The following is a 26,621-nucleotide window of genomic DNA, read 5'->3' on the forward strand; positions in this document are numbered from 1 at the left end:
TTCAAGTCCCCCGCATCAAGTGGGAATGTGATGTGAGGTGGGTGGTAGGAGAGAAAAGAGCAAAAACACGCCACCAGTTTACCCAGTTTGGATGGAAGAAAGGGAGGGGGGGGGGTTGGAAGGCGGAGAATGGGATTTGAGGGGATTGCCAGTGACAACTGACACGAATAGTGCCGTCTGAGGAACAAAAGTCAAAACGGTTTGGCAGCAAGTCCACAAGTCACACGATCTCAGCAGATGGCCCCAAACCTACATGTCACTGGCGCCGGGGCCCCACCACGAACGGGTGGAGTGGGGTTTTTTTTTTTGGAGTTGCTGGTCGCCCAGTGGTGGTGGAGACGAAGGATTTCAGGTGCCGTTTCTCAAAATTGAGATATTGATTCTCATCCACTGCGCTGGGAACCACTCACAAGACAATCAAAACAAGGCTCGGGATCTCTTCGTTAGTGGCGTGCTTTTGAGCATAATCCTCTCTCAAAAACAAGGAACGAGGCTCGGCCAGAATCGGTAGACACAGAGAGGGAAAAACGGCCATCGGATCCTGCCGCTTCCCCAGACTCGGGGAACACAGCTTTTGCAAGAAAGCCATGCACTCGGATGAGGGAGGGCCAGAAGCGCCCACAGACACAGACACCACGCCGATCAACAAAGACCCCGCCACGGCCACAGCCATCCTTGATGAGAGAGACACCGCTCATGATGCAAGTCAGGACGGGACTGGTGCTGCCACTGCCACTGCTGTCAGACTCACATCACCTGGTATGTTTTTGTTTCTTGATCCTCTTCTTCTTTTTCTTGTTCTTCTTCTACTCTGATCAACATCCCTCTCAACCCTCCCTTGCTCTTCCTACCCTACACTATGTCTTATCCCCCCACAAGTCAATGCGCAGATTGCTAATGTGAGCTTTGCTGTGCCTGCCTCCAGACTTGGGCGGACCAGGCCTTCTTGGCTCAGGAATCATACCACTTTCAGCGCCCGTCACCCCGCACTCTCAGCACCCCCCCGGCCAGCGTCAACTGCCCCCAGCACCCCCAATCTATTATAAAGTCACTCCGGCCCCGTCACCGTCGCGTGAGGCCAACGGTGGCGACCACGACTTGTCTGTGAACTACCCTCCCAACAACAACCACACACCAAAAGCCATGATTTTCTCAGACCTCTACAAATCACCGAGGTCGCCCTTCAGCAAGCTCCGCAACTCCCTGCCTCACCACCCCCCGCCGCCCTCAGATATCGATGCCGACCTCGTCAGCAAGGACAAGGCCAAGCAAAAGGAAGCCGTGAAGCGGTACCTCGCCGAGAGGGTCAAAAACGACTGGGAATTCACGTGGCCGCCCGTGACACCATCATCACCACCACCACCAGTCATCCCGGTAAACTCACCGCCAACCCCCGCTGAATCGGAGCAGTCGACCGTTGTCAACGGAGACGCTCCACTGCCACCGGCAACCGGACCCACATCAATAACATCAGCCGAGCATGTGCTTCCGCCAAGCACCGGTGAAGCCATATCGGCGCCCAAAACGGGGACCGAGAATGACGATGAGGATGATGCAAACAGGGATTCGGGAGAGGAGGCAGACTCGGAATCAGAGAACGAATCTGTTTACAGCACGATATCCGAAGATTTGGCCCATTTCCAGCCAAGAGCCGAGTGGACATCTGATCTTTCGGATGACGATGGGTTGCAACCCGTCCCATCACCCTTCCGGTTTAACAGCCCCGACGATGTCGGCACCGCCGTACGCACCTCGATGGGATCAAAACGCACTCGGAGGAGGAGAGCCGTGAGAGAAGAGGCATCCTGGAATCCGGGTCTCGCATGCTTCGAAGCCCGCCGTGACGCCTGGACAGGTGCCCGGACCGTCCGCGTGAAGCCGAAACCGGCTCCCCCCACTTCGCCGTCTACCGGCCGCCGACTTTCGTTCTGGAGACTTCATCGCACCGAGTCATCCAGCTCTCAGCACTCTACTCCGGGCTCGGCGCCACCCCAAGCCTCCCCCATCAATCCAACGGAAACCCGCACCTCGCACCAAACCGACATCTCGGCCATCACCCCTCCCCTCTCCGAATCCGACTCGACCAAAGAGCAGCCTATTCAGCAGACCACATCCCACGAGTCCAACACGGTCTATCCAGTCGAAACACTCATTCCCGTTCCAGCTCCGTTACTCCCGCCACAAAACCCCATGCGCGCATCCATCACCCCGTCCATGTACTCTTCTCTCTACGATAAACTCGTCGTCCAAGGCCTCCAACCAGCCTGCCCGGTAAATCTGTCGGATATGATCCGCGCCTGCGTCGTGGGCTGGAAACGCGACGGCGAATGGCCACCACGATCCAACTACACGGCTCCGTTTCCTGTTCCTGTAGCCGCCACCACGGCCGAACTCGTTGCCATGCGTCAGAGAAAGGCGCAGCAACAACAAAAGATTAATGCCGCCAGGAAGGCCGCCGCGAGCACTTCTCCACCGGTGTCCTCCTCGCCTGGGTCGACGGTGAGGAGGATGAGCTTTGGGTTCCTGGGGAAAACCACCACGCATGAGGAGCATAAAGATAATAGCCATAGTGATGAGACGGGGAGCGGAAAGGCGCTGTTTAGGAGGAGTCTGCAGAGGGTGTTGAGTTTGGGACAGCATGGGCATGGGCATCCGGTGGGGAGCCCGCCGCAGAGGGAGGTGATGGGGGCTGCCTTGGGGGCTGCTATGACTTAGGGATGAATAGGAGGGTGATGTATATGAGGTCGTATGATTTTTGGACTCTTTTAGCGATTGGATATGGGAAGCTAGGGGGATGATGATGATGGTGGTGGTGGTGGTGGTGTTTTTTCAAAGGCAAAGGGCATAGTTTGATATTGGTACTGATGATACCGTGATACCCCCGATCTTTTTGTTCTCTTTTTTTTGGCGTTGTTTTGAGGTGTATAGTTAGGGTAATGATGGGCATTGCTACGGATTATGTTGTTTGTATTTTGGGGAATCCACCACTTTGGCGTTGTTACTGTCTTGCCCCCAGTGCAGAACTTTACCCATGTCAACGGTCAAAATGAAGCCCGCTTCAGTCATCAAACATATACCTTTGAGTAAACTCAGAGGGTAAACCCACGCTTCAAACTGATCCGTCACCCCCACCTCTTTCTCCTCCTCCTTCCTCTTTCCCCCCATTCCCAACCCTCACCCGATTCGCACTTGTACTCCCCTCCTTCCTCCACCACCCCTCCCCCCGCTTCTCATCCCCCCATAAAGGCGTCTTGTCAAGACTGAACTGGACGACTTCCGGTCTGGCGTAGTGACCGTTGCTGTCGATCCAGACCTTGACGGTTTTGAGGTCTGAGAGGTCGATCTCGGCTTTGACGAGGACATCACCCGATTTGCCGCCTTCCACTGGGGCCGCGAGGAGGGAGCAAAAGGGGTGGATGATGGAGGACCAGCCGCCGCCTGGCTTGACGAAGGATTGGGGGCCGAGGTTGGCGGCCATCCAGTCGAGGCAGGTCTGATCGACGTAGTTCGAAGCCACCAAGACAAACACTTGGGCGGTTAGGGCGTGGGTTTTGGCTAGGGCTTCGATCTGGGCGTTGGCGGTTGATTCGAAGCCGGAGAGGGTGGAGAGGGCGGGCCAGGCGGCGATGTGGATGTGCTTGATCCAACACACTAGGTTAGCATTGAGTGGGATCTTTTTTTTTTTTCTTTTTCCCTAGTTGGGGGGGTGGTAATACCTGGTTTTGGGCTATGAGGGCTTGGCGGGCACCGTTCATGGTGTTTTCCCAGCAGGCCAAACCGCCGACGTTGAACCCACCCACTGCGGCAAGGGGTTTTACGTCGAGGGTTGCGCCGCCGCCCTGAGCCCAGACCATCCTCTCAACATAGGTAGGCTGCAGCTTCCGATGGACAGAGACAATCTCCCCGTCGGAATCCATCATGACCTGCGAGTTGAAGAGGGTGTACCCACCCTCCATCCGCTCCGACACCCCTAGGCTGATCCCCACGTTTTTTTCTTTGCAGGCTTGGGCCACGGCGGCTAGGTCGGATGATACGACGACTGATTCTTCTGCGTATCTTGCCAGAGCTGGAGATGTGTCAGTAATGGGAGGTGGAATAGGGAGCGGGGGGAGGGGGAGGGGGGGCGACAAACCAGGAGCTTGCGTAATAGGGGGGTAGCACTCAATAAAATAGGGGTATCCAGGGACAAACGTCTCGGGAAAAGCCAAGAACCTGACTTGTTCAGAGGCAGCTTGCTCAATAAGACTGATCACTTTGGCCAAGGTGGCGGATTTGTTCATAAAGATTGGGGAGGCGTGGACGGCTGCTACTTTGAACTTTGTTTCTGAGGGCGCCATTTTGGATGCTGGTTTTCTTGAATGGAGTGAAGAGAAATAGGGGGTTGGATACGGTAATGTGGACGTCTTGTGTCACAAGTAAATATATGACGAACTTGTTTATGAACTATACGCTCTCGCTCACTCAGTCAGAACGTGGGCTGGTAAAAAAGGACAAGGCCCAAAAGATAACAGCAGCGGGGTAAAAACCTGGAGAAAGCGGGGGAATCTTTTGTGAGGAGAAAAATCATGGGGATGCTTGCCTGTTCATATCTAGACTAGATCGACCAATGCCGGCCGTCTTGGGGATATATATATATGTAAGTAGTAAGCCGTGAAACGATAGCTCTGTTTTCTTCTGGTGATTGAGTGGTGTAGATCGGACTCTGACTGCATAACCTGTAAAAGACTGAGATAAGAGCAGCAAGAAAAAGAAAAGAACTACCTGCTATGAATGCTAAATTACCGTGCTCTTGATCACCGCTAGTGTTGAGAGTATCCGATCTACCAGAACCCCATTGCTAATTCATCGATAAAAGACCACCCCTCCCCAAAAAGAGACGGCGTCCACCCATCCATCGTCTCGTCTTTATCACATTAATCCAACACTTCATCTCTCTTGGCTCGTCGACTCATCCAACAACCAAGTTTCTCTACCTACACACCCACCCCATAATCACATCTCCCCTTCCCATGTCACATCCCCGAAACCCTCATAGCACCATACCCAACCGTCACCACAACCACCAACGTCAAAACACTACTCGGCACCCCCCTGCTGATAAAATGCTTCACCTGCAAATACCTCTGCCCCGCCGGGTCCTCCTTCATAATAGCAGCTATCAAACCAGTCAGCCTCCGTCCCATTCATCATCAGGATTAAAAAAATAGAATGAAAAGTAGGAAAACTTACTCATATTTGGAAACCCACTCGTCGGCAACCCCATCGCAGCACTGCACATCAGCACCCCCGTCATCACCAACAAGTTCGGATGCGGCTCCTCCAGCCCCTTGCCAACATTGTACACCAGCGGCAAAATAATCAACGCCGCCACCGTGTGACTGATAAAAGTCGCAATCACCAAAATCAAAGTTGAAAACACGACCAAAATCCCATACAGCGAAAAGTCCTCAACCTGAGCCGTGATCTCCCTCGTGACGGTGTGCAACAAGCCAGAAGAGTTCACCGCCTTGCCCAACGACAACCCCCCAGCAGCAAGAATGATAATGGTCCAGGGAAAGTTGTTAAAGTCTTCTTTCGTGAGGATACCAACGCCAAAGAAGAGCACAATGGGGATGATAGCGATGACGCCCATGTCGCCAAAGACATTCTCCAAAGTGTGAGACGCGCACCAGAGGCCGATCGTGGCGACGGTGACGATTGTCACAAACCACTGGATACCCGTGAAAGGGTCCTTGATGGGGCGGGTGGGCACAATGGTGGTGCCACGCCCGGGTTTGAACGTCACCAGCAGCAAGATCCAGATCAGAACCAGCGAGATGATCCCGACAGGAATGACAATAAAAAACCACTGCCCCCACGTCGGCGCCGGCTCCATGATACCGATGGCCACCACGTTCTGCGGCGAGGCAATGGGCGAGAGCATCCCACCGATGTTCGAAGCCAGAGCGATGCCAATGATAACAGCCTTGGACATGTCCGATCCCGAGGGCAGGTTCCGGAGCATGGGCTCAATGATGCCGAAGCACAGAACCGGCGCGGCAACATTGCTGATCAACATCGACGCCACAGCCGCAACAGCCATGTTGGCAATGAGCACAGTCTTTGGTTTGGTCCCCGCCTTGCTCAGCACGAACGTGGCAATCCGCTTATCAATATAACACTTCGACAACGCAGCCGCCAGCGTGAACCCACCAAGCAACAACATGATGACCGGCGTCCACATGGCCGCAAACACGGCAGCCGTGGCGTCCTTGGCACCCAACCGCTTGTGAGGCTCGTCCTTGTCCAAGAAAACCTGCAACACCACGCACAAGAACGGAATCGTCAACGACGTCACAAACAGCGGGATCGCCTCCGTCGCCCAGAGCAAGCTGACAAACACCAGAATGGCCAGACAGTTCTGCTGCTCAGGCTTCTCCATGATCGGAACCAGCAGCATGGCCACAAAGACGGCAAAGATGACGACAAGCGCAAACATGGTGGAGCTGACGAGCCAGGTCGGCAGGCTGAAGCGCCCAAGAGGGGTGCTTATCGCCTTGGTCGGTAACACCAAGTCGTCATCGCCCTGCAGCCGAGTAGCCTGGGGGTCCGCATCCCGGCCGAGCAGCGTGTGGCCCAGGCTGGCGGCTTCGGCTCGCCTTTCCAGGCCGATCAGCTCCCTCCAGACCGTGTTGCGCTCCCAGACGACGTGCTCGCGCAGGTGTGACCGGAGATCCTTGGTGGCGGCGGCTTCGTCGCCGTCCGTGACGATCTCGGCGTAGGCCTGGACAATGCGCTGGATATGCTGTTCCAAAGACTTGGTCGTCTCTGGCTTGAAGGGGTAGGCAGAGTCGACAAAGCTGCTCATGTACTTTGACCGGAGCCGGCGGTCGCAAATCTTGTCAAACTTTTTGAGAATCTTGTTGAAGCCGGTCCTGTTGAGCTGGCTGTAGGATTTGAGCTCGCAGAGGCGGACGTAGACGTCGATGATTTTCTTCTTGAGCATGATGCCGTTGGAAAAGAGAGCGGCCTGCTCGGCGTAGTCATCGTACGTGACGCTCAGCCTTCTGAGCGACCTGGTGAGCTCGGTGGAAGCGGTCATGTCGGTGGTGGAGGCCAACATGGCATTGGGGATCGTCCTGCGTCTCCCAAAGCTTCCCCTTCTCCTCTTGGTGAGCCCGGTCGCCTCGCCGTCCCCGTCGTCGTCGTCACTATCTTCTTGCCCATCATCTTCGGTTGAGTGACGGCTCCTGGCGCTCTGGCTGCGGTAGCGCAGCTGTGGTCGCTCGCTGGACCGGGTGGCGGGTCTTGTGTGCTCGTCGGCTCCCTCCTCGAATGCGGCCACCTCTTTCAAGAGGGCGTCGACCTCGTCTGTCAGCTCCTTCTCCTTGATGACGTAGAAAGATGTGATCTTTTCCAGCTCGACATCGAGGGCGCGGGTGAAGATGGTTTCGGGGTCGTCATGTTGGATCAGGGGTCGCGACTCGCCGTCGCCCCCGGACGCGAGGTGGATCGACTTTTCGAGCGAGTATATTAGCTTCTTGAGGGTGCTGTAGGCGATGTAGTGGTTGCTCCAGTCCGGCACAGCATTGAACTGGATGCTGTGGGAGAACTTCATCTCGTCGTTGTGTTCGAGCCAACGGCGCTTCTCGGCCCGCCTGACGTTGTACCTGCGCTGCCGGTCGCGTGTTTTCTCGTTGTATTCCCGTTCCCGCTCCCGTTGTTTGTCGCCGGCCTTGTACTCGGCTAGCTCGTACTCTTCTCCAACGGTGCTGCTACTGCTGCTCCCTCCTCTGACAAGAAGGTCCGAGGTTTTGTGTGGTCGACGGGCTTCTTGTGGTGCGTAAAGAGAGGAGGGGACCTCCTGAAAGGCGGATGGGGGTGTAATTTTCAAAGATTTTGCCTTGACGGCATGCTGTGCAAAACAAAAGAAGGGGAGTTTTCTACAGCAAGGAAACAGGAACTGGGCGCAGAGATAAACCCATTGTGTCGGGTGGATGCAGCCATCGCCGTCATTCCGAGGACCCCCAGTGGTCCAGCGCTCAGGGCTGTCCCCACCAACCCGCGGCGCGGTCCACCAGCCTGTTGGTCTAGAATCTTGGAACGGCTTCCGGCACTATCAGACGAGGAGGATACAGAGGGTGTGTATTTTACTGTGTTTTTCTGTCTAGAAATCACACATTAGAAGTGTAGATTTAAAACAAGAGAGATGTTCTCGATCTATTTTTTTTTTTTGAATTGGAGAACTTCTCCTACAAGACCCCTATGACTTGCTGGAACATGTTCACCTCTTCTCCATGTTGCAATGACGACGTTTTTTGTAAAGCTCCAGACGAACAGGCATTACGTGCTTCTGCAAGCCGTTTGTGTAACCAGGAGTCAGAACTTGTGCATTTTTTGGGGAAAGCTACACCAGGCAGCATGAGAGGAACTCAATCAACCGAGAGAGATGGGAAGAGAGGCTGATGCTTTCTCGCCACATTCTGGCTCAAGGTTTGCTCTCTTCAGGCGTTTGAAACCTTCGTTGCCAACACTGACCGGAAAGTGTGGCTGCCACAGTGTGGGAGAACCTTGACGGCTCACCCAGTTCTCAGGGTTGTCTGCCGCAATGTTGAAGCACAAACCTCCCCCATGATTCAAGTTCAGAGACACTTTCTATCTTCACTATGATACCCTTTGAATTGAGTACGCTCTGTTATACAGAATACCGCCTGTAACCTTGGCCCAGAAAATCAAAACACCCGCCAAGCGTCTGTTACGTACTTTTTAGTGAGCATCACAAATGGTGACAGTCTCATCTCAGTTCTGGTACGCTGTGACTAATAAGATATCATTTGTATTTACCCCTTTTCACTGCCTCTCTTCCCCTCAATAGTCCTATTGCTTGCCTGCTGCGAGGTGAAGTGTCATAAAAGTACGGAGTATTTAGTCCTGTCCAAAATACATCATCAACCCTAACCCTTATCACGCCCGCGCAATCACCTGCTGTCGCACGAGCTATGCCTAACCTCCAACAATGCGCGTCATTCGCAGCTCTGGAGGTGTCTATTTTCTGTCTCTTCTGCCGTGTTATAGCCTCCTCCGTCGCAGCTCCATGGCCCTTAAGTCTCCGCATTGATCCATCAGATTGTTGGGGTAAGCTGTTCTGTTCCTCTGGATATCGATGCTGCACATCCCCTCTCCACCGCCGCGCCAGCTCAACACAGCGAGGAAGCTGGGTATCAATCTCCGCCCGGGACAGCTAACACCGCAACCGCAAACCTATTACCACATCTCGCGCCCGGCGCGGCGCGCAAACACACACACAATAGTAATAGCCGTCCGCCACGATGCTGTCCGCATTCACGGCTCGGCCCATCATCGAGCTCAAGCAGCGGGACAAGTCCAAGATTGAGTCCATCTTGGCTTATGGTACACAGCTTCCTTACCACTGATCTACGGGCATCTACTAATTCATATATTGACAGGCGACCGCGTGCTCGTCGGCCTCAACACCGGCTCCCTTCGAATCTACCGAGTAAACGACATCCCACCACCATCCGATCCCCCAAACCACCCCCCCTCCCAAACCTCCACCAGCCAACCCTCCCACGATGAACCACCACCAACACCACCACCACCCCAAAAACCAACCGACCTCCTCCGCGAGGTAGAAAAGTTCTCCCCCCGCGCCATCGAGCAGCTGGCCATCATCAAAGGAGCCAACACGCTAGTCTCCCTCTCAAACTACACCGTCTCCCTCCACGACCTCCAAACCTTCTCCCCCATCGAAGCCCCCCTCTCCAAAACAAAAAACGCCTCCACCTTCGCCGTAACAAGCAACGTAGTCCAGGACCCGTCAACAGGCGTCCCAGAGATCATCTCCAGGCTCGCCGTGGCTGTAAAACGCCGGTTGTTGCTCTGGTCATGGCAGGAGAGCGAGCTATCCCCCGATGTGACCGAGATACTACTCTCGGAATCAATCCGGTCACTAACCTGGGCAAACGCCACCAAGATCGTCTGCGGCATGAACGGCGGGTTCGTCATTGTAGACGTGGAGACGGGAAGTATAGAGGATATCGTCGGGCCAGGGGCGATCGGGACGACGGGAGGGGGGGGTGGGACGGGACGTTTCGGGTCGGTGAGCGCTACTGGGATGTCGTATATGGGATTGGGGAGTTACATCCCTAAGCCGCTGTCTACCAAGCTCGCGGAGGGCGGGTTGTTGCTCGCAAAGGACATCAACACTTTATTCATTGACGATTCCGGGAGGGCGCTGGAGAAGCATCAGATCCCGTGGCAGTCTGCGCCCGAGTCGATCGGGTACAGCTATCCATACATTCTGGCTCTGCAGCCGCCGGTGAAGGGGACGCTGGAGGTGCGCAACCCTGACACGCTGAGTCTACTGCAGACGATCAGTCTCCCTGGTGCGGCGGCTCTGCACTTCCCCCCACCGACGGTTAGTGTCCAGCACACGGGCAAGGGATTCCACGTCCTGAGCGATAGGGCAGTGTGGAAAATGGAAGCGACGGATTACGACTCGCAGATTGACGAGCTGGTCAAGAACGGGAGGCTGGACGAAGCGATCAGTGTGCTCGGCATGCTGGAGGACGCCTTGTTGAAGAATAAGACTGAGACTATGAGGGAGGTCAAGATGCTAAAGGCGGAGGTGCTGTTTAAGCAAAAGAAATACAGGGAGTCGATGGACCTGTTCAGTGAAGACGAGGTGGATGCCCCGCCGGAAAGAGTCTTGAAGTTGTTTCCCAGGATTATTGCGGGGGATTTGTCGGGTGTGGAGGAGCAGGAGGAGCAGGAGGAGCAGCAGCAGCAGGAGGAGGAGGAGGAGGAGGAGAAGAGGAAGAAGAAGGATGATTCTGATCATGAGGGGAGTACAGTTGGGAAGCACTCGGAGCCGGAGGTTGTCGCCTCTCCTCCCAAGGCTGGCGGGGGGGGGGTTTGCAAAGTATTTGATGGGACATCGGAAGCAACAGCTTAATCCTGAGACTGCTTCTGTCGCCTCTTCGCGGCGGACAACACAGGATGATGACGCGGCTAGTGTTAGGGGGCGATCAAGCGAGGACCATCACGCACAGGAGGAGAAGGAAAAGGATTTGAAGAATGCGGTTCTGGAACTGAATTCATATCTTGCTGGTGCCAGGGCGAGGTTGCAGAGGGTGATTGATCCTGCTACGGGGAAACTGAAGCCGAGGAGGGCCCGGTCGGAGATGCTCTCCGCCTCCCAGACGGCTGCTCAGGAGGATCTGACGCTTTCTTCGCGGCAGGTGGATGAGTCGGAGTTGCAGCTCGCGGCGGAGCTGCAGCACACATTCAAGATTGTGGACACGACGCTGTTTAGGGCGTTCATGTACTCGCGTCCGCAGCTGGCGAGCTCGCTGTTTCGGATACCGAATTTTTGCGATCCGGATGTGGTGAATGAGAGGTTGGTGGAGCATAATCGATTCAATGAGCTGGTTGACTTTTTCTATGGCAAGAAGCTTCATCGGGAGGCGTTGAATCTCTTGAGGAAGTTTGGGAGCTGTCCGGAGCCGGATGAGGCGGCGCCGGGCTTGCATGGGCCGCAGAGGACGGTGGGGTATCTGCAGGGGTTGCCGCCGGAGATGATTGATGTTATCTTGGAGTTTTCCGAGTGGACGCTGAGGAAGGACCCGGGGTTGGGGATGGAGGTTTTTTTGGCGGATACGGAGAATGCGGAGACGTTGCCGCGGGAGAGGGTGGTGGAGTTTTTGAGGGGGGTTGATGTGGCGTTGGAGACGAGGTATTTGGAGCATGTCGTTGGGGAGCTGGGGGATGGGACGCCCGAGTTTCATAATCGGTTGGTGGAACTGTTTGTGGTGCAGCTGAAGGAGGGGAAGAAGAAGGATGGGGAGTGGGAGGGGTTGATGGGGAGGTTGGTGAGGTTTTTGAGGGAGAGCAGGCAGTATAGCTTGGGGAGGGCGTTGAGCTGGATTCCGAAGGAGGGTGAGTAACTGGTCTGGCAACCTGTTTTTTTCATGGTTGGGGATGCTAATGATGGCGACAGATCCCTCCTTTTATGAGGCTCATGCGGTGGTTCTCAGCAACATGGGACAGCACAGGCAGGCGCTGGTGATATATGTCTTCAAGATGAAGGACTATGCCAAGGCAGAGGAGTATGTTTCTCGTGTTCTCCATACCAAAACAAAAAAAAAGTCCCTTGAATTAACATGCACAGATACTGCAACCACATCCACAAGACACAAGACCTCCCCCCCTCTTCGTCTCCTGACCAAAACGACACCGACAACACTGACCAGCCCTCCATCTACCACACCCTCTTGTCACTCTACCTTCGCCCACCCAGACCTCACAAGCCCAACCTTGGACCTGCGCTGGATCTCCTCTCAAAACATGGCTCCCGTCTGCCAGCTACTTCGACCTTGTCGCTTGTGCCAGATGATCTGCCTGTCGCGCAACTGGAATCGTATTTCCGCGGCAGGATGAGGAGCGCGAATTCAATGGTCAACGAGACGAGGGTGGTGGCTGGGCTGAGGAGGACGAGCCACTTGGCGGCGCAGGCGTTGTTGTACCTGGGAGATGGGATACCGGGGGGTCAGGCGGGGAGGAACAGGAGGGTGGTTGTTGGGGAGGAGAGGATGTGTGGGGGGTGTCATAAAAGGTTGGGGAGGAGTGTGGTGGCGGTTTTGCCGGACAATAGGGTGGTGCACTATGGTTGTTTGGGGAGGGTGACTGGGGGGAAGGGGGAAAGGCCGATGAGTCCGGGGAGTGTCAGGTCGGGGGATGGGGGGGGGTTGAAGAATTGGGGGAGGGTTTGAACTGTATTTTTATTAGAGAAGGTAGTTGTAGAAAGTTGAGTGGGGAGGGGAGGGGGGGGCACACCATTATTCACCCTCTGTTCGTTCAAAAATTTGTGATTATTATTCTGTTGATATGTGTGGTTGTTTGTTTTTATTTATGCTCAATCCTCCTCGACGACCTCCTCTCCGTAGTTCTCCTCCTCTTTCTTGTCCACCGCAGCTGTTCCGGCGCGGGCGTTGTCTTCTTCCATTCTTTGGGTGAGCTCCTTGTTGATGGTGGCTTGGAGAGAGTGGACCGAGTCCCGGAGCTGGGAGAGGGATTGCTGCTTGGCTTTTACCGCACCGGTCGAGGTGGGCGTTGTTTGGGGGAGGGAGAGGGTGAAGGGGGCGTTGGTTTCGGAGGTGTAGGTGGCTGTGATGGCGGCTGGGTTTGACATTTTGAGAGCTGGGGACGGGGGGCTGTGTGGTGAGTGGTGAGGTATTGGTGGTGGTGACGGTGATGGAGGGGGTCGAGGTTTGAAAATGGTGGGACTCCGGGATGAGTGCCGAGAATTGCCCCGCCTGGGGTGGGTGGGTTATTGGGACTGTGCTGGGGTTGTGACAACGCTTCAGGAACAAGGTAGAGATGATGAGACGGCACAGTATAGAGAAAATATATGCTGCTTCGTACATGAAATGGACATCAAAACTGTTGTCTGGTGGTCGGTGAAGATAGTTTACTGAAAGTGAGGCTTGGGGGTTAGGGTTCTCTGTGGCGGTCCCCAGCTCAGCTGAATACCCGCTCTTCGGATCACTTCCGTCATCTGCAGCAGGGGTCATGGAACGCAGACGCTTGTGAAAGGCTTGTTGCTACGACCTGTTTACAGGGCAGAGTTCTCCAATCCCACAAAGATACCTATTCTCCGATTCAAGAAGATAACCTATTCTTCGATTCTTCAATTCTTTACTCACTCACTCACTCACTCGGGGCAGCCAAGATGTAACACATCCTGGCCCATGATCCCAGGCACAAAACACAGCTCGAAACCGACTACTGCCAAAGGCATCATCTTACCTTAAACCTTACCCCATGCAGCCATCCAGATCCACAGGGACCCCAGGGAGCTTCTCACCCCTTCCTGGGGGGTCCAGTCCCGACCTGCCACGACCGAGACCACCACCACCATCACGACGGCAAGAGTCGGCGACGTCGACGTCCACAGCCGACGACCTGAACATACCCAAGGCCCGCGCCGCCGCCGCGCCGTCGCCCACGCCCATCTACACCAGCTTCACCAACAACAGCAGCACCACCAGCCTACAAAACTTCTCACGACCTACCCTATCCACCGCCGCCGCCGCCGCCGCCGCCGCCCGGTCCTACTCTCCCGCCACCGCAGAGACAATATCACGAAACGGGCCCTCACCCTTGACACTCCCGCCCTCGTCGTCGGCAACATCCCCAGCAGCATCATCCACCTTTTCGTCAAGGGTCGTCTCCCACGCGCGCAAGAACTCGCAGAATGCGGGCATGTTTGAGCCTACTCTACCCTCAACCAGCACCTCGAACCTCTCCCAAGTCGTCGTCGGCTTGCATCACCAGCCCTCTCCCAAAATAAGCCCGACGCCTCCTCACAGGGAAATGTCAGCGAGCCAAATCGCCGCCCAAGCGGCAGTGATGAGCCACCAGCAAAACCAGCAACAACAACAACAACAACAACAACAACAAAGAAACCAATCCCCCCACAACCGCCAACGATCATCCACCCTACCAATGCCAAACTCATCAGAAACAGAACCACCACCCCCCCCAGCCAAAAGAGTAAGCGGCGGACCGACAACAATGAACCCCCCACCACCACCACCAGTCCTTAGCCTCACCGAAGCGAGCGGTCCGAGAGAAAACGCCTTTGGGGGGCAGACATATCACAACGGGTTACTAGGAAATCACACGCTCGCCGCAACAGCAGCAGCCAACCTCGTCTTTCCCCGATCGGCGCAAACCTCCCCGGGTCTACAACAATCCAGCATGCCTCCTCCCCCTCCCCCAGCGAGCGAGAAACCCCCCAAGCCGGAAAAATCCAAAGTCCCCAAACTCTTCTCCCGCCCCGTCAAAATCGGCAGCAGCAAAAGCAGCTCCGACGTGAAGGAGAAGCCGCTGCCCAGTCCAGGCAAGGGGGGTCTGCCCCATCCGTTTGCGGGGTTGCAGAGAGGAAACTTCAGCACCACGAGTCTGGAGTCGATGACGACGACGATGACGACGACGACGACGGGGGGGCAGCAGCAGGGGGGTGGGGGGTTGTACAGTCTGTCCAATTCGAGTGTGGCGACGATACGTCCTGCTGGTGAGGAGGGGAGCAAGGAAAAGGAAAAGGAGAAGAGGCACCATTTCTTGTCGAGGCAGAAAAACAAGTTGAAGGATGAGTATCATTTGCCATTGAGCTCGGCGATGAGTAATTCGAGGCCTACGGATCCGAGCGCGCCGAGTAGTTTGTATAATTTCAACATACCGCAGAGTCCGATGGCGGGATCGGTTGGGGGGTTTAAGAGCGGGTTGGATTTGAGGCACGGGGGACGGGCGTTGAGGGAGAAGAAGAATAAGACTGCTGCGAGCGAGGAGAAGGGGGATGATGCTAGTAGTTCTGGGGTTGGGAGTGAGTGGCCTGGAGGAGGCGGGAGTGTTATTTCGGGCGGGGGAGGATCAGGGGGAGGGGGAGGAGGGTCGAGCAGTGTTACGGCGCCGAGTTTGTATTTGAACGAGCCGTTTGACAGTCACAAGTACGGGCTGAACAACATGACGCATGATGATGCGTGGCCGTTTCTAAAGGCAAAGTTGTTGGTTGTGTTTGAGGCGGAGGATTTGAGGTTGCCGGTGGAGGATATCAACCGGGTGGTGACGATGCATATACAGTGGTGCCTGCTGAGGAGGAGTCCGAATTTGATCGTGGACGATTTGAGGGAGCTGTTGACGACGGGGTTTTCGAGTTTGGATCAGACGTTGAGGAAGACGCCGGAGGATAAGCTGATTCCGTTGCTGGTGGAGCTTTGGATCTTCACTTTTACTGTGATCCTGCCCTATATGCAGGCGGTTTTCTTGCCTCTGGATCTGGAGTTTGCGGGGAATGGGCCGTTGATGACGGCGGAACAGGCGAGGGATTTTTGGGGGGGTGTACCGACCTCTTCCACTACCAAGTCATCACCTCCGGGGTCGGAACCGGCCGTCTCCCCGGCTTCGTCGGTGCTTGAGGTCAGGAGGTTGGTCCTCCTTGCTTTTAGGGATATTGTCATACTGCCTCGGTACGACACCCTCAAGTCAATGTTCTCTCGTCTGTCCCTCGAATTCCTCCCCCAGATTCTGGCGAGCAATGCCCTCGCCTCCCCACCGCTGCCGATTCCAAGCCCGGGATTTCACAACCAGGGGATTGCCTTCCAGCTGTCTGGCTCGCCAGGGGGTGGGGGTGGGAGTGATGCCTACTTGGTGTCGAGCAGTTCGTTACCGACAGCGCTGAAGGGGAGTGCCCCGCTTGATCCGGCGACTGCGTCTTACAATTCCACCACCACCACCCTGTTTGGGGAGGGTTCCATCGCTGGTAACCGCTCCCGCGCCATATCCAACGTTTCGTACGGAAGCGACGGCGCGGTAACGAATCAGTTCTCGAGACCGTTCACACCCTCGAGCCTCAACGCGTTGGGTGTGGCGGGCGGGGTCGGGGCTGGGGTGGGCGGTGCGTCGGTTTTGTCTTCTGGTCTGGCGGCGATGACGCATGCACCGCCGCCGCCGTCCGGGGTTCATCACAGTCTTAGGGATCAGAATGTGGAGGACAGTAAGCAGGTTACCGAGTTAGGGGGGAGGATGTTGCAGTGTATGTCTGTGTTGGCGTCGATTGGGGTTGGGGGTGGGATTGGGGAGGGGCAACAAGAAGAGGAAGAAGGGAACAGGAAGGTGGAGGAGTTGGGGAAGTTGTTGAAGTTGAATTGGTTAGGGAGGGGGAGGACGGGGAGGAATAGGAGGGGGTTGGTTGGGGGACGGGTGAAGAGGGGGGTGTTGGGGACGGGAGGGGGGATGGGGTTGGGGTTGGGGATTGAGGGGGGGATTAGGGAGGAAGGGGTTGTTGGGCGAGGTTGAGGGAGGGGAGGGGGGGAGGGGGGAATATGATACCATGGGTCTTTTGGCGTTGGAAGCAGGAAAAAGTACACCTTATTGTATGGGCTTGGGATGGGAATTTTTTATGGGCCTGGTTTTGATGGTTGGTGGAAGGGGGCGCTGGAAAATAAGGATGGGGGAACAGTGACAATTGCCTTATACAGAGTTACCTAAGGTACCTATACATGGAGGAAGCGAGCAAAAGATTATGAGTAGACCTTTTTTTAAAGGTGAATTGTAGAAAGAGTACTACTAATACTACTACTACTACTACTACTTTTACTGTCGATATGGCTATGTGATTGTGTAAAACGAGAATAGATGCAGGGCAGTGAACAAGACATAGTACAACAAGGTTCTTCTCTCTCTCGGCATTGATACAAAGAAAACCACACTTAGAAAGTGTAAAACAAAAAAAGAAGAAAACTCTTTGCTTTCCCATCTCCTTGAATCCCCTTTTACCAGGAAAACAAAAACAGACTTTTATCTACACGTGCGCCAAGTTTTTTTTTGCCTATTTGGTATCTTAAAATGCAGAACCCTCCTTGGGGTTTGGAATATAAAAACAAAGAAAGGATGATAGTGTATGGGGGTATTTTTATTTAGGGTGACGTATTCAAAATCCAAAAGCAAACAGTCAGAAGTCAACAAAAAACTGGGTTTCTCCCTCCGTCTCTGTTTTGACTGGGAATTTAGGGCAAAACACAAAGATGCTGCTGCGTGGTTATATAATATAAAACTTTCAAAACCGAGAGCCACACCTCACAGCTCACAAACATTATATTCAAAACCAACTGCATCAACTTCGGCCCAAACCAAATATTCTCCTTTTTTAATAGGACAAGTCAAGAGGGACATGCAAGATAACGATGTCGACGACAACAACAACTAATGTAGGTAACCTAACCCTCCCCCCCCTCCCTCCTCACCAATGCCCAAAGAAACTAAAATAACGATTCCTCCCCTCAATTGACACCCAGTATAAAAAAACCACAGTTTCAACAAGCGAAAACAATAATCATTTGACATCACTTCCCGCTGCTTTGCTCAAACTTTCATTCTTCCTGTGCAAGAAAAACCAAAAAAAGGGGGTGTATAAAACACAAACGCCCCAAGTTTCCTAGTTACCAATAAAAAAAAGGAACAAGCAAGAGCAGCAGCAGCAAAATTCCAAATTCCAAAAAAAAAAAAAACAAGACAACCAGATATCACAAAAACAAAAACAGCAAACCAAAAGCAGTCAAGACGCCTCGACACCACCGCCAAAGTCAGAGAGAGAGAGAGCCAATATAGCAAGCCCATCCGTACACAATTCCCATACACATGCCCTCCCTTTTCACCCCTCCTCTTACCCCCACCCCCCAAATCCAAGTTGCGCCAGCCGCCCAGGAAAAGTGGAAGCGGACAAAACAACAAATTAGACACAAAAAGCTTTTAAGCTCACCCCAGCCCGCCCTTTCCCCAGGAAACACATTAAGCTGTTTTTGATGACGACAAGACACGAACCAAAAAGAAAAAACGGAAGAAAAAAAAGACAACCTCATGCTGGGTTGCCCTTCATCCGCTTTTGCATCCTCGGTGTTGGGGGTTGTTTTCCCTTTCCTGGGATCCCAACCCCGTTCATCTGAGGGGTGCCCATGGCGCCCGGTGTTGGGGCAGACTGAGGGGTATCTTCTTCCTTCACTGTCGACCTTCTCCTCTTGTTACCTTGAGCAGGTGATGTGTTGGCGCTGGGGCCGCTCGAGCTAGTTCCTGGCTGGCTCATCTGGTGCTGCATCACGGGTGCCGCAAGCTGCCCGGGCGCCGGGCTGTTCACCACGTGCGGAGATCCTGGCAGTCCAATATTGGCCATGGCCGGGCTGGCACCCATGGGGAACTGGCCAAAACTGGGAGTCCTTGGCCCGCCCTGGGGCATTGGTTGCCCATTCATCCCTTGATGGGCACCCGAGTTGATCCGGCTGACATACTGCTCCATGGCGGCATAGGGCGCAATCCCAGGGTGGGCATGGAAGAAGTCGAATAACGGCGTCATTTGACCCATGATCTCCGACATCTTTGAAAACAGGCATATTAGCATTGGACTATTCAGAGTCACCGGAGATCATCATACCTCAAGAAACTGATACACGTGCCCCGGCACTGCTCTTCCTGGACTGACATACGAGTCCGGAAGCTCAAGATCTGGCGGGGGGCCTGCAGGGGTCTTGAGTTGCTTCGTCTTGTTTTTCTTGTTCATTTCCGGAGATTGCTTGTTGTCTGGTGAGTTGAGAGCATGCCACTCCTTGACCCAGTTGTGGGCCGGCCGAGCGGCTTGAATAACCATGCTTCGGGGCACAAATTCCTCGAAATCTGTCGTGATGAACTCAAACAGCTCGAACTTTTGCTCACTGTCAAATGAGGCCCGCAGAATGCCGTCGGCAACCACGTGGCAGTTTTGATCAAACCGGTAGATGAGGCTGGCCTTGGTGTTCTCAATGAAGTGACAGTCGTTTGGTAACGCACGGTCGGTTGTGCCCTTTGCCATGATCAACTGCATCGTCTTTACCCCGCTGTCGAAGTGGGAGTGGAAGTAGCGGGGAAGAGCGGGATACTGGATCTCATACGGCTTTTCCACCGGACCCTCGGCCGTCCTCTCCAGCAGGGTGTGCTTGAAGACACCCTTCTGCGAGAAGAACATTTTGACAAAATCTTCCCAGTAGCTCAAATCATCCTGACCCTTTGGCCCCTGATGAGTGATGGGTTAGCTAACGTGAACATTGACCCGCATTCCTTTACGTGCGAGAACATACCGGGAAGCCACTCAGATGCTCGCTGAACTGCATCAACTTTAGCAAACATTGCCCTTTCAGTTCCATTCCGTTGCGCTTTTGCTGCTGCTGCTGCTGCTGCTGCTGCATCAAGGCCAGGCCAGCGGCCTGTTGTTGATTGTGGACTGCTTGCGCCTGAGCCTGGGCAACTTGAACCTGGGCGGCTTGCGCTTGAACCTGGGCCTGGGCAGCGTGTTGGGCTTGGGCCACCAGTTGGACTTGTTGAATTGGTTGACCCTGTGTAGTCTGCGGTGTTTGGGGTGGGGCGTGGGGTTGCTGCTGAGGATTGGGTTGTGGCGTGGGACCTTGGGTAGGCGCCGGAGTCGGTGCTTGCCCGTTGGGCCCGGCTTGTGATGGAGTAGCTTGCCGCTGTGGCTGGCCTGGTTGCTGTGGTGGTTGCTGCTGCTGTGGTTGCTGCTGCTGTGGCTGCTGAGGTTGTTGTTGACCTTGCTGGGCCGCCTGTTGTTGAGCGGCCTGTTGCTGGACCTGCTGGGCTGCCTGTTGCTGGGCCTGCTGGGCTTGCTGCATGGCGGCCATTTGGGCTTGTTGGGAGATGATTGCCTGTGGGTTCATCTGCCCATGGTTCGGGTTGTTCTGCATCTGGTTAAGCTGCTGTTGGTGCTGCTGCTGGAGGGCGATCTGCTGGGCCATGTTGACGTGCTGTTGCCGTTGCGTTAGCATCTACTTCTTCCAGAGCACCTACACATTTCTCCAGCCGCGTCGGGCCTTATATCGTGATAATCAGGAGTGTATCCTTACGTTCATGGATTGAGCCTGTTGGTGTTGAGCTAGCTGTGTTTGTTGAAGGTGTGCGGGGAGAGGTACCGGCATCCTCCTCATTGCTGCGATATGAGCAGGGTTCATCTGATTCATCTGTCCCAGCGGTATGCCAATGGGTACTTGGCCCAGGTTGTTGTATTGACCAGCTTGCTGCATCATGGCAGCCCGTTGCCGTTGCTGTAGCTGGAGCTCGGCCAGCCTTTGCTGCTGTTGTAGTTGCTGCAAAGCTGGGTTGTGGGCGTCTACACAGGCTGGTTAGTACTTGTCTCTACCGTGGTGGGAGATGATGCGAGATGACATACAAATGCCAGCAGACATTTGCTGTTGCTGGTATAGCTGTGCTTGCGCTGGGTTCAAATGCGGCATGCCGTGGGGACCAGGATGACCGGCGCCGGGCGGCATGCCACCCCCCATGAGAGCGGCGGCGTTCATTTGGGGACCGGGGCCCGACACGCCCATGTGTCCCATCATGTTGTGCGGTATTCCTGCTTGTGTGGCGCCCGGTTGACTGGGGTTGTGGGCCATGCCAGGAGCCATGGGGTGGCCGGGAGGAGCACCTGGATGTTGCTGCATCCCACCGGGGTGCGCCTGAAAGGCCATCATCTCCGGAGCAGCCGATTACCCACGACGTGGATATCGACGTTTTGTCCCTCCGCGTTATCGCATGCGAGGTAAGGAAGAGGTCCGGTGGCGGGCAGTTACCTAACCTAACGCGGACAGCGGTAGTGGTGGTGGTGCGCGCGCGTGCCGACTAGACGGTGCGATCGCCTGGGCGTCGAGGCCCGTCGTTATCGGGGTCGGGGATGTTGTGCGGGCGATTGCGACGGGCTAGATAGCAATAGGATGATGTTATGTAGGAGTATGTGATATGGGCGGAACCTGTCGCGAGTGGTGCGACGCCCCCAAAAAAGCAATGACCAAAGGATCAGCGGCACCAAGAAGATGCTGGGCGGCCGCGGACAATAAAAATTACAGCGACAGAACGTTGGGCAGGCGTTTGGGCGTTCAACGGGCGACGTCGACTCTTTTGCTGCTGGCTGCTGCGGCGGCGGCGACGACGTGTCGTGGACAGAGGTGGTGAATTGTGGAGTTCCAGGTTTGGTTGCAGGACGGGGGTTTGGGAGTGGTGGGAGCGAGTTTCTTCTCTTCCGTGAAAGAGTTGCCCGATTGAAAATTGATTAGTACCGGCAGCACGTCAAATCTCTCCGCCGTCGCAAGACCAAGACCCTGTTCCCAGTGCCGCCAGCAATTCGTTACAAGTATAATATTAAAAAGTAGGAAGAATGAGTGATTTGTTCACAGAATTCATGACAGAAGGGCAAGAGGGCAGAGGGCAGACGCAGACGCAGAGGCAGAGGCAGAGAGGGACACCTGAAAAGGAGTGGGAACCGGAAACTCTCAGGGGAGCCGAAGTGTTGCAGACAGAGGTGCAGACGGTGAGGCGTTGGAGGGTCGCAGAGGGAGAGAGATCCTGGGCACCGATCAGGACCAAGCTGCAAGAGCCAGAGCGTTCGAATGCTGAGACCCAGTTGGGGGATTCGGCCAGCCTTTTAGAGCGGGAGCCTGTTCCCGATACAGCAAAATCGCACACTCTGATTGGTCACCGGACAGCGAGATGTGCGCTTATCGGGGCTGGCTTGGGCCATTTCTGTCAAGGGTCATAGTTAATCCGTTCCATTGTGGCGGTTAGATGCAATTCGGATGTAACCTAACCTGCGAGGAGCGCAACCTCGTCTGGCCCAAGGTCACGGCTCACGCATAACCAGAAATGCCAAAGTAAAAAATCATCGTGTCTCAGGTGTCCCCTCCAAGAAGCATCAAGGTATTGTTTTTGTAGCCATCACCATATTTGGGCATGCTCTCTTTCAGCCACAGATTGTGCCGCTTCGCGATTCAGCATGCAGCTATTTTTGGGGCGCGATTGCAGGCAAGCATATCTATCACGTGACTCGGTACACGGAAGCAAAAATGCGGCCCCACCCTCTCCCCTAAGGCTGCCCCACTGCTCCACCCAAAAATTTCCTTATCGCTATCTGACCGTTGGGTATTTCTTCAACTTCCGCAGCAGCTTTGACTCTCAATTCTCTTCTTCCACCAACCAACTCCCCAACCAGCACACTTCCAGCCCTGGCTCTGCTCTCCTGGCAAGCCGCGAGAGCGACTCTCGACTCGTCGACTGCACTCGCAACGCAATCAGCAGCTGATTCTGCTTCTTGCCGCGCGTTTCCTGCGGTGTTATGAGTGCCAACGGGTCGAGTCGAGGCTGGAAGGGCTGGTTGGGTTGTTCGACACTATCAGGTAAGCTATCCTCGTCTTCATTCTTCCCTCTCTCTATCGACTGCTGCTTCTCGCTGTCGAATGATGACAACTTTTGAATTGTCTTCTTTTCCCAACTGAATCGACCATGAAGAAAACTAGTCTGTTTCGGGCTTTCTCCCACGGGGGAGGGCTTGTTGCTTGCCAGTAAATTTGTCTGACACATACAGCTTGAAGCACATCGATTTTGCAGAGTTTGTTTTTGACTTTGGAGCTTGAGCACTGACCCTTCAAGCAGATTTTTCAGAGCACAATTTCCGCCTCGGTTTTTCTGCTTTCTTCGACTTTGCAACTAACTATGCAGTGACTCTGCACAACAAAATCACCACAAAAGGTCAGTTTACTCCCTCTGCTCGCAGCACTTGACACACCACACCCCGATTCTACCATGATTCAAACTTTCCCACATTCGCAGTTTCCACTTGAGTCCCACCTAGAAGCCTATTTCGGGACAGATGAGGGAGCAATACTTCCTTGGATGTATGATTTTACAGAATCAAACACAGTCATCGCTCTGAGCCTTGTTTGTCAGAAACCAGTTGCTAACATTCTGTTCTGGTTTTCAGGTTACCTGCTGGCGTCGCCAATGTTTTTGATAGCTTCAATACAAGATTATTCCTGCAACTTCTGTGTCTTCTCATGTTGCGTTGCCGTGGTGACTATGCCTTGTGTGATGGATGTTTTCGATTTTTAGCCTCGTGCGCGCATCGTAGTCGATGTGTCTAAGCAGGAGCTCTCTTATTCCAATCTAGCGGCCCAAGGCACAGTGATGTTGCCATTTCTCGTTGTCAAAAAGAGGAACACCAATCGGGCGTCAACATTTTCGCTGTCTATTAGAAATGCCCAAGGTACCTAAAGGTAGTTTACTCAAGGTGAAGACTTGGAGCTGTCAAGGGCGTTGATGCCTTTCACATGATACTATCTACTGCTTCAGTTCCAAAACAACTTCGCTGAGCAGTTCCAGCCAAGAGGGCTTTCGAGATAGCCTAGGGTGTTAAGAGTGAGTAGGAATGTGACATGTAGGCAAGTGACATCGGGATCAGCGTACGTGGTGAAGGCGCAGGATCCATCGATCTGGGATCATGGCTATCCTCACTTGCACGCCAGTTTCTTATCCGGCCTGGGTGCCGTCGTCGATGTTCTAACTTCCCCAAACCTGAGACTCTAGTCAAACTCCCGCCCCTTCTTCATCATCTCCAAAATCTTGAAACTGATCTCACCCCCCTGCCTCGTGCACTCATCAACGTTCTTCACCGCCCTCCTACACATCGGGCAGGAGTTGTTCCTCTCCAACCAGCGAGCAGCACAAAACCTGTGAAACCAATGCCCACAACCAGGCAACGAGACAGGCTGCTTCAAACTCATCCGTCTTGTCCTTCATCGATCCGTCCAGACAAGCGTTGTCGTTGTCGTCGTCAATCGTCTCCTGGCAGATGACACAGTCGATGGTAGTGTCCCGGTAGCTATTGTTCCCCCAAAAGTCGGCTTCCAGATCTCGGTTCTGGTAACGACACTCCTTCACTCACCGGGGAAAGCTCCGCGAGACAGTCGGCGGGCGAGAAATTATTTCCGAGTTGGTAGGGTGCATGAGGAAGCCACTTGCGGCTTCAAACTCGGCGACGTCCAACCATTCCCCCCTGAAATCAACAAGATCCATCAACCATGCAGTCATCAACATCATCTCCATCAACACACACCACTCGCTCCCATCCCTCTTCCATTGCACCCTCCCAAAGTCCCACAGCAATGACGGCTCCAGGTCCGGCCCAGCCGGTGATAACCTCAAATCCTGCTGATATTCCCATCCCAGTAACACAGTGACTCTGCAAAGGTCTGGCACGCCATTTCGATAAGAGGCTCGTCGGTGACTGACAAGACCCAGTTTCCAGTCGTTCGAGCCGTCTCCATACTTCGCTGAACCAACGTCAATGCAGCAAATCTTTCCCCTGCGGAAATGTCCAAATCGAACTCCTCTCCACTCTTGATAGCGGCATCTTTGACGACCTCCATGCACAACGCAACTGTCGTCGCCATCAGAGCTATTAGTACACGGTCGATGGCGTAATCCATCGAGTCGATCGATTCAAGATTTTGATACTCAGTGCCTGCGTAGTAATCTTGCAAAATGTCACGGGAAATAAACCTATCCACCAGGTGCTTCGTTAGTCCAGATAAATAGAGCATAGCGTCGCTGTAGCCGTGATCGCTCCCGGGTTCTCGGTCGGCGATGGTGTCGATGGCGGCGTTGGAGATTTGTCGTATGTGATCTCGAAATTGTCCGATCCGGTCACTGCCGCTTGGCAGTAAGGAATGGAGGTCATTGGGACTGAGGTAATGGGGCCTCATCAGGTTGTCGTTCGCCATTTTGGAAGCGTGGATGTGTTGCTTAGTCCTGTGTGTTGAGTTCGCTGCTTTCTGACCGAGTCTTTGAAGTTGTTGATGGACGGAAGAGAATACTCAGTTGAAGATATGTGAAAACCACAGTATATATCCGCCCAGTGAAATCCACTTAAAGAAAAACTTGTTCACTCCGTGGCTGTATCAAAATTTGTTAGTGACAAAAACCGTAAATCTCCACGCCGCAGGACCACAACTCTACCACAGGCTTCAGCTCATGGCCACCGCGTCGTTGAAGCATACTCCCAAAGCTCGTGAACCAGCACACCACACCCTTCCTCTCATACCTCACCACAAACCTACCCCTGAGAACTCCAAATCACTTGTCACAACCTTTGACCAAAACCTCCACCTCACAACCCAACTCATAACCTTCACCTCATAACCTCCACCTCACAACCTTCACCTCTCAACCCCACTTACAACCCAACTCACACCAACACTGTCAACACATAAAAAAAAAAAACACGCTTCCCATTCCAACGCTACACCCCTGAACTAACCCCCCCCCCCCTATCTCCCCCAACAACCCTCAACCCCCTCCTACCCCAAACCTCCCCCAAAACCTCCCCCATCCTCCCCTTACAAACCTCCACCGCCTCCTTCCCCCCTCCAGCTCATCCCCACCCTACAATTCGGACACGTAGCGCTCTCCTCCTTCAACCATCGTCTTATACACCGTCCTACAATTCATCTCGTCAGCCCCCTTTCCCTTTTTCCCTCCTCCCTCAACATAACTCACCACAAAACCAATGCCCACACCCCGGCAGCGTCACCACCACCCTTCCCTATCCCAATCCCGTAAAATAACCCCCAAACAAATATTACACCTCACCTTTTCCTCTTCATTGTTAAAAACTGCCAAGTAACTCGGTATGCGGGGTGAAATAACGGGCAAGTTGGCTAGAATTCTTCCGTGGCGACGGGGTGCGGGGGTGCGGGTGCGACTTCGATTTCTGAGTCTGCGGAGAGGGAAGGGAGGGTGGAGAGGGACGAGGAGGACGAGGGGGAGGACATTTTGGGCTGCTATGTGATGTGGAGTACTGACAACCGATATAAAGAAGAGATGTTAACCCAAAAAACATGCGGATGGGAAAGAGGTTGTCGTCGTTGTTGTGAAAAGTAAAAATTGTCGTTGTGAAAGAAAACTACCCCAAAAAGAATCATTTCCGCGTCTGCGTCTCTGTTTGTCCTGCAGGAGGTGTTGGCAAGATGTGGAAAAGGCAGGAGCGAGGTTGAAGGGGGGGTTAGACATGTGGTAAAGGAGAAGACAGAAGGAAGTAAGTCATCGGTCGACGAGTTGGATCATATGGCAGGTGCTTATCATGGGCAGCTGCTTCGCTTGGAGAGTCACATCTTGGGTTATGTCCTGTCGAGGTTGGAGAATTCATATAGTGTATGTTTGGTATGAACTAGAAAGTGAAAAACTGAGAGTTGATGAGCATG

At 54.1% G+C, this 26,621-nt stretch overlaps 8 protein-coding genes across 8 annotated transcripts; 4 read left to right on the top strand and 4 right to left on the bottom strand.

Annotated features, from left to right (window-relative positions):
- Positions 1-342: 342 nt before the first annotated feature.
- Positions 343-2,947, top strand: QC762_305170 (uncharacterized protein). The gene is made up of 2 exons (XM_062888814.1): positions 343-759; positions 926-2,947. The coding sequence occupies exons 1-2, from the start codon at positions 588-590 to the stop codon at positions 2,713-2,715; spliced, it is 1,962 nt and encodes a 653-aa protein (XP_062744728.1). The 5' UTR covers positions 343-587; the 3' UTR covers positions 2,716-2,947.
- A 162-nt stretch (positions 2,948-3,109) lies between these two features.
- QC762_305180 (uncharacterized protein) lies at positions 3,110-4,337 on the bottom strand (the record flags this gene model as incomplete). The annotated part of the gene is made up of 3 exons (XM_062888815.1): positions 3,110-3,637; positions 3,717-4,066; positions 4,133-4,337. 3 exons carry the CDS (start codon positions 4,335-4,337, stop codon positions 3,110-3,112), a joined length of 1,083 nt encoding a protein of 360 aa, XP_062744729.1.
- Positions 4,338-5,012: 675 nt separating this feature from the next.
- PHO91 (low-affinity phosphate transporter) lies at positions 5,013-8,261 on the bottom strand (the record flags this gene model as incomplete). The annotated part of the gene is made up of 3 exons (XM_062888816.1): positions 5,013-5,155; positions 5,230-8,095; positions 8,241-8,261. 3 exons carry the CDS (start codon positions 8,259-8,261, stop codon positions 5,013-5,015), a joined length of 3,030 nt encoding a protein of 1,009 aa, XP_062744730.1.
- Positions 8,262-8,548: 287 nt separating this feature from the next.
- Positions 8,549-11,945, top strand: VAM6_1 (Vacuolar morphogenesis protein 6; the record flags this gene model as incomplete). Its single annotated transcript, XM_062883521.1, is given in 3 exon segments — positions 8,549-9,390; positions 9,447-10,912; positions 10,923-11,945. The coding sequence occupies 3 exon segments, from the start codon at positions 9,309-9,311 to the stop codon at positions 11,943-11,945; spliced, it is 2,571 nt and encodes an 856-aa protein (XP_062744731.1). The 5' UTR covers positions 8,549-9,308.
- A 34-nt stretch (positions 11,946-11,979) lies between these two features.
- Positions 11,980-12,817, top strand: VAM6_2 (Vacuolar morphogenesis protein 6; the record flags this gene model as incomplete). Its single annotated transcript, XM_062883522.1, has 3 exons — positions 11,980-12,107; positions 12,170-12,613; positions 12,704-12,817. 3 exons carry the CDS (start codon positions 11,980-11,982, stop codon positions 12,768-12,770), a joined length of 639 nt encoding a protein of 212 aa, XP_062744732.1. The 3' UTR covers positions 12,771-12,817.
- A 96-nt stretch (positions 12,818-12,913) lies between these two features.
- QC762_305225 (uncharacterized protein) lies at positions 12,914-13,189 on the bottom strand (the record flags this gene model as incomplete). Its single annotated transcript, XM_062888817.1, has 1 exon — positions 12,914-13,189. One exon carries the CDS (start codon positions 13,187-13,189, stop codon positions 12,914-12,916), a length of 276 nt encoding a protein of 91 aa, XP_062744733.1.
- A 632-nt stretch (positions 13,190-13,821) lies between these two features.
- On the top strand, positions 13,822-16,857 carry QC762_305230 (uncharacterized protein; the record flags this gene model as incomplete). Its single annotated transcript, XM_062888818.1, is given in 2 exon segments — positions 13,822-16,771; positions 16,790-16,857. The coding sequence occupies 2 exon segments, from the start codon at positions 13,822-13,824 to the stop codon at positions 16,855-16,857; spliced, it is 3,018 nt and encodes a 1,005-aa protein (XP_062744734.1).
- A 559-nt stretch (positions 16,858-17,416) lies between these two features.
- QC762_305240 (uncharacterized protein) lies at positions 17,417-22,324 on the bottom strand. The gene is made up of 5 exons (XM_062888819.1): positions 20,765-22,324; positions 20,442-20,704; positions 19,665-20,342; positions 18,986-19,600; positions 17,417-18,928 (listed from the first exon to the last, which is right to left on the bottom strand). Exons 1-5 carry the CDS (start codon positions 21,063-21,065, stop codon positions 18,416-18,418), a joined length of 2,370 nt encoding a protein of 789 aa, XP_062744735.1. The 5' UTR covers positions 21,066-22,324; the 3' UTR covers positions 17,417-18,415.
- Between the last annotated feature and the right edge of the window lie 4,297 nt (positions 22,325-26,621).

Source organism: Podospora pseudocomata, chromosome 3 (genome assembly GCF_035222375.1).
Source record: "Podospora pseudocomata strain CBS 415.72m chromosome 3, whole genome shotgun sequence".
Lineage (NCBI taxonomy): Eukaryota > Fungi > Ascomycota > Sordariomycetes > Sordariales > Podosporaceae > Podospora > Podospora pseudocomata.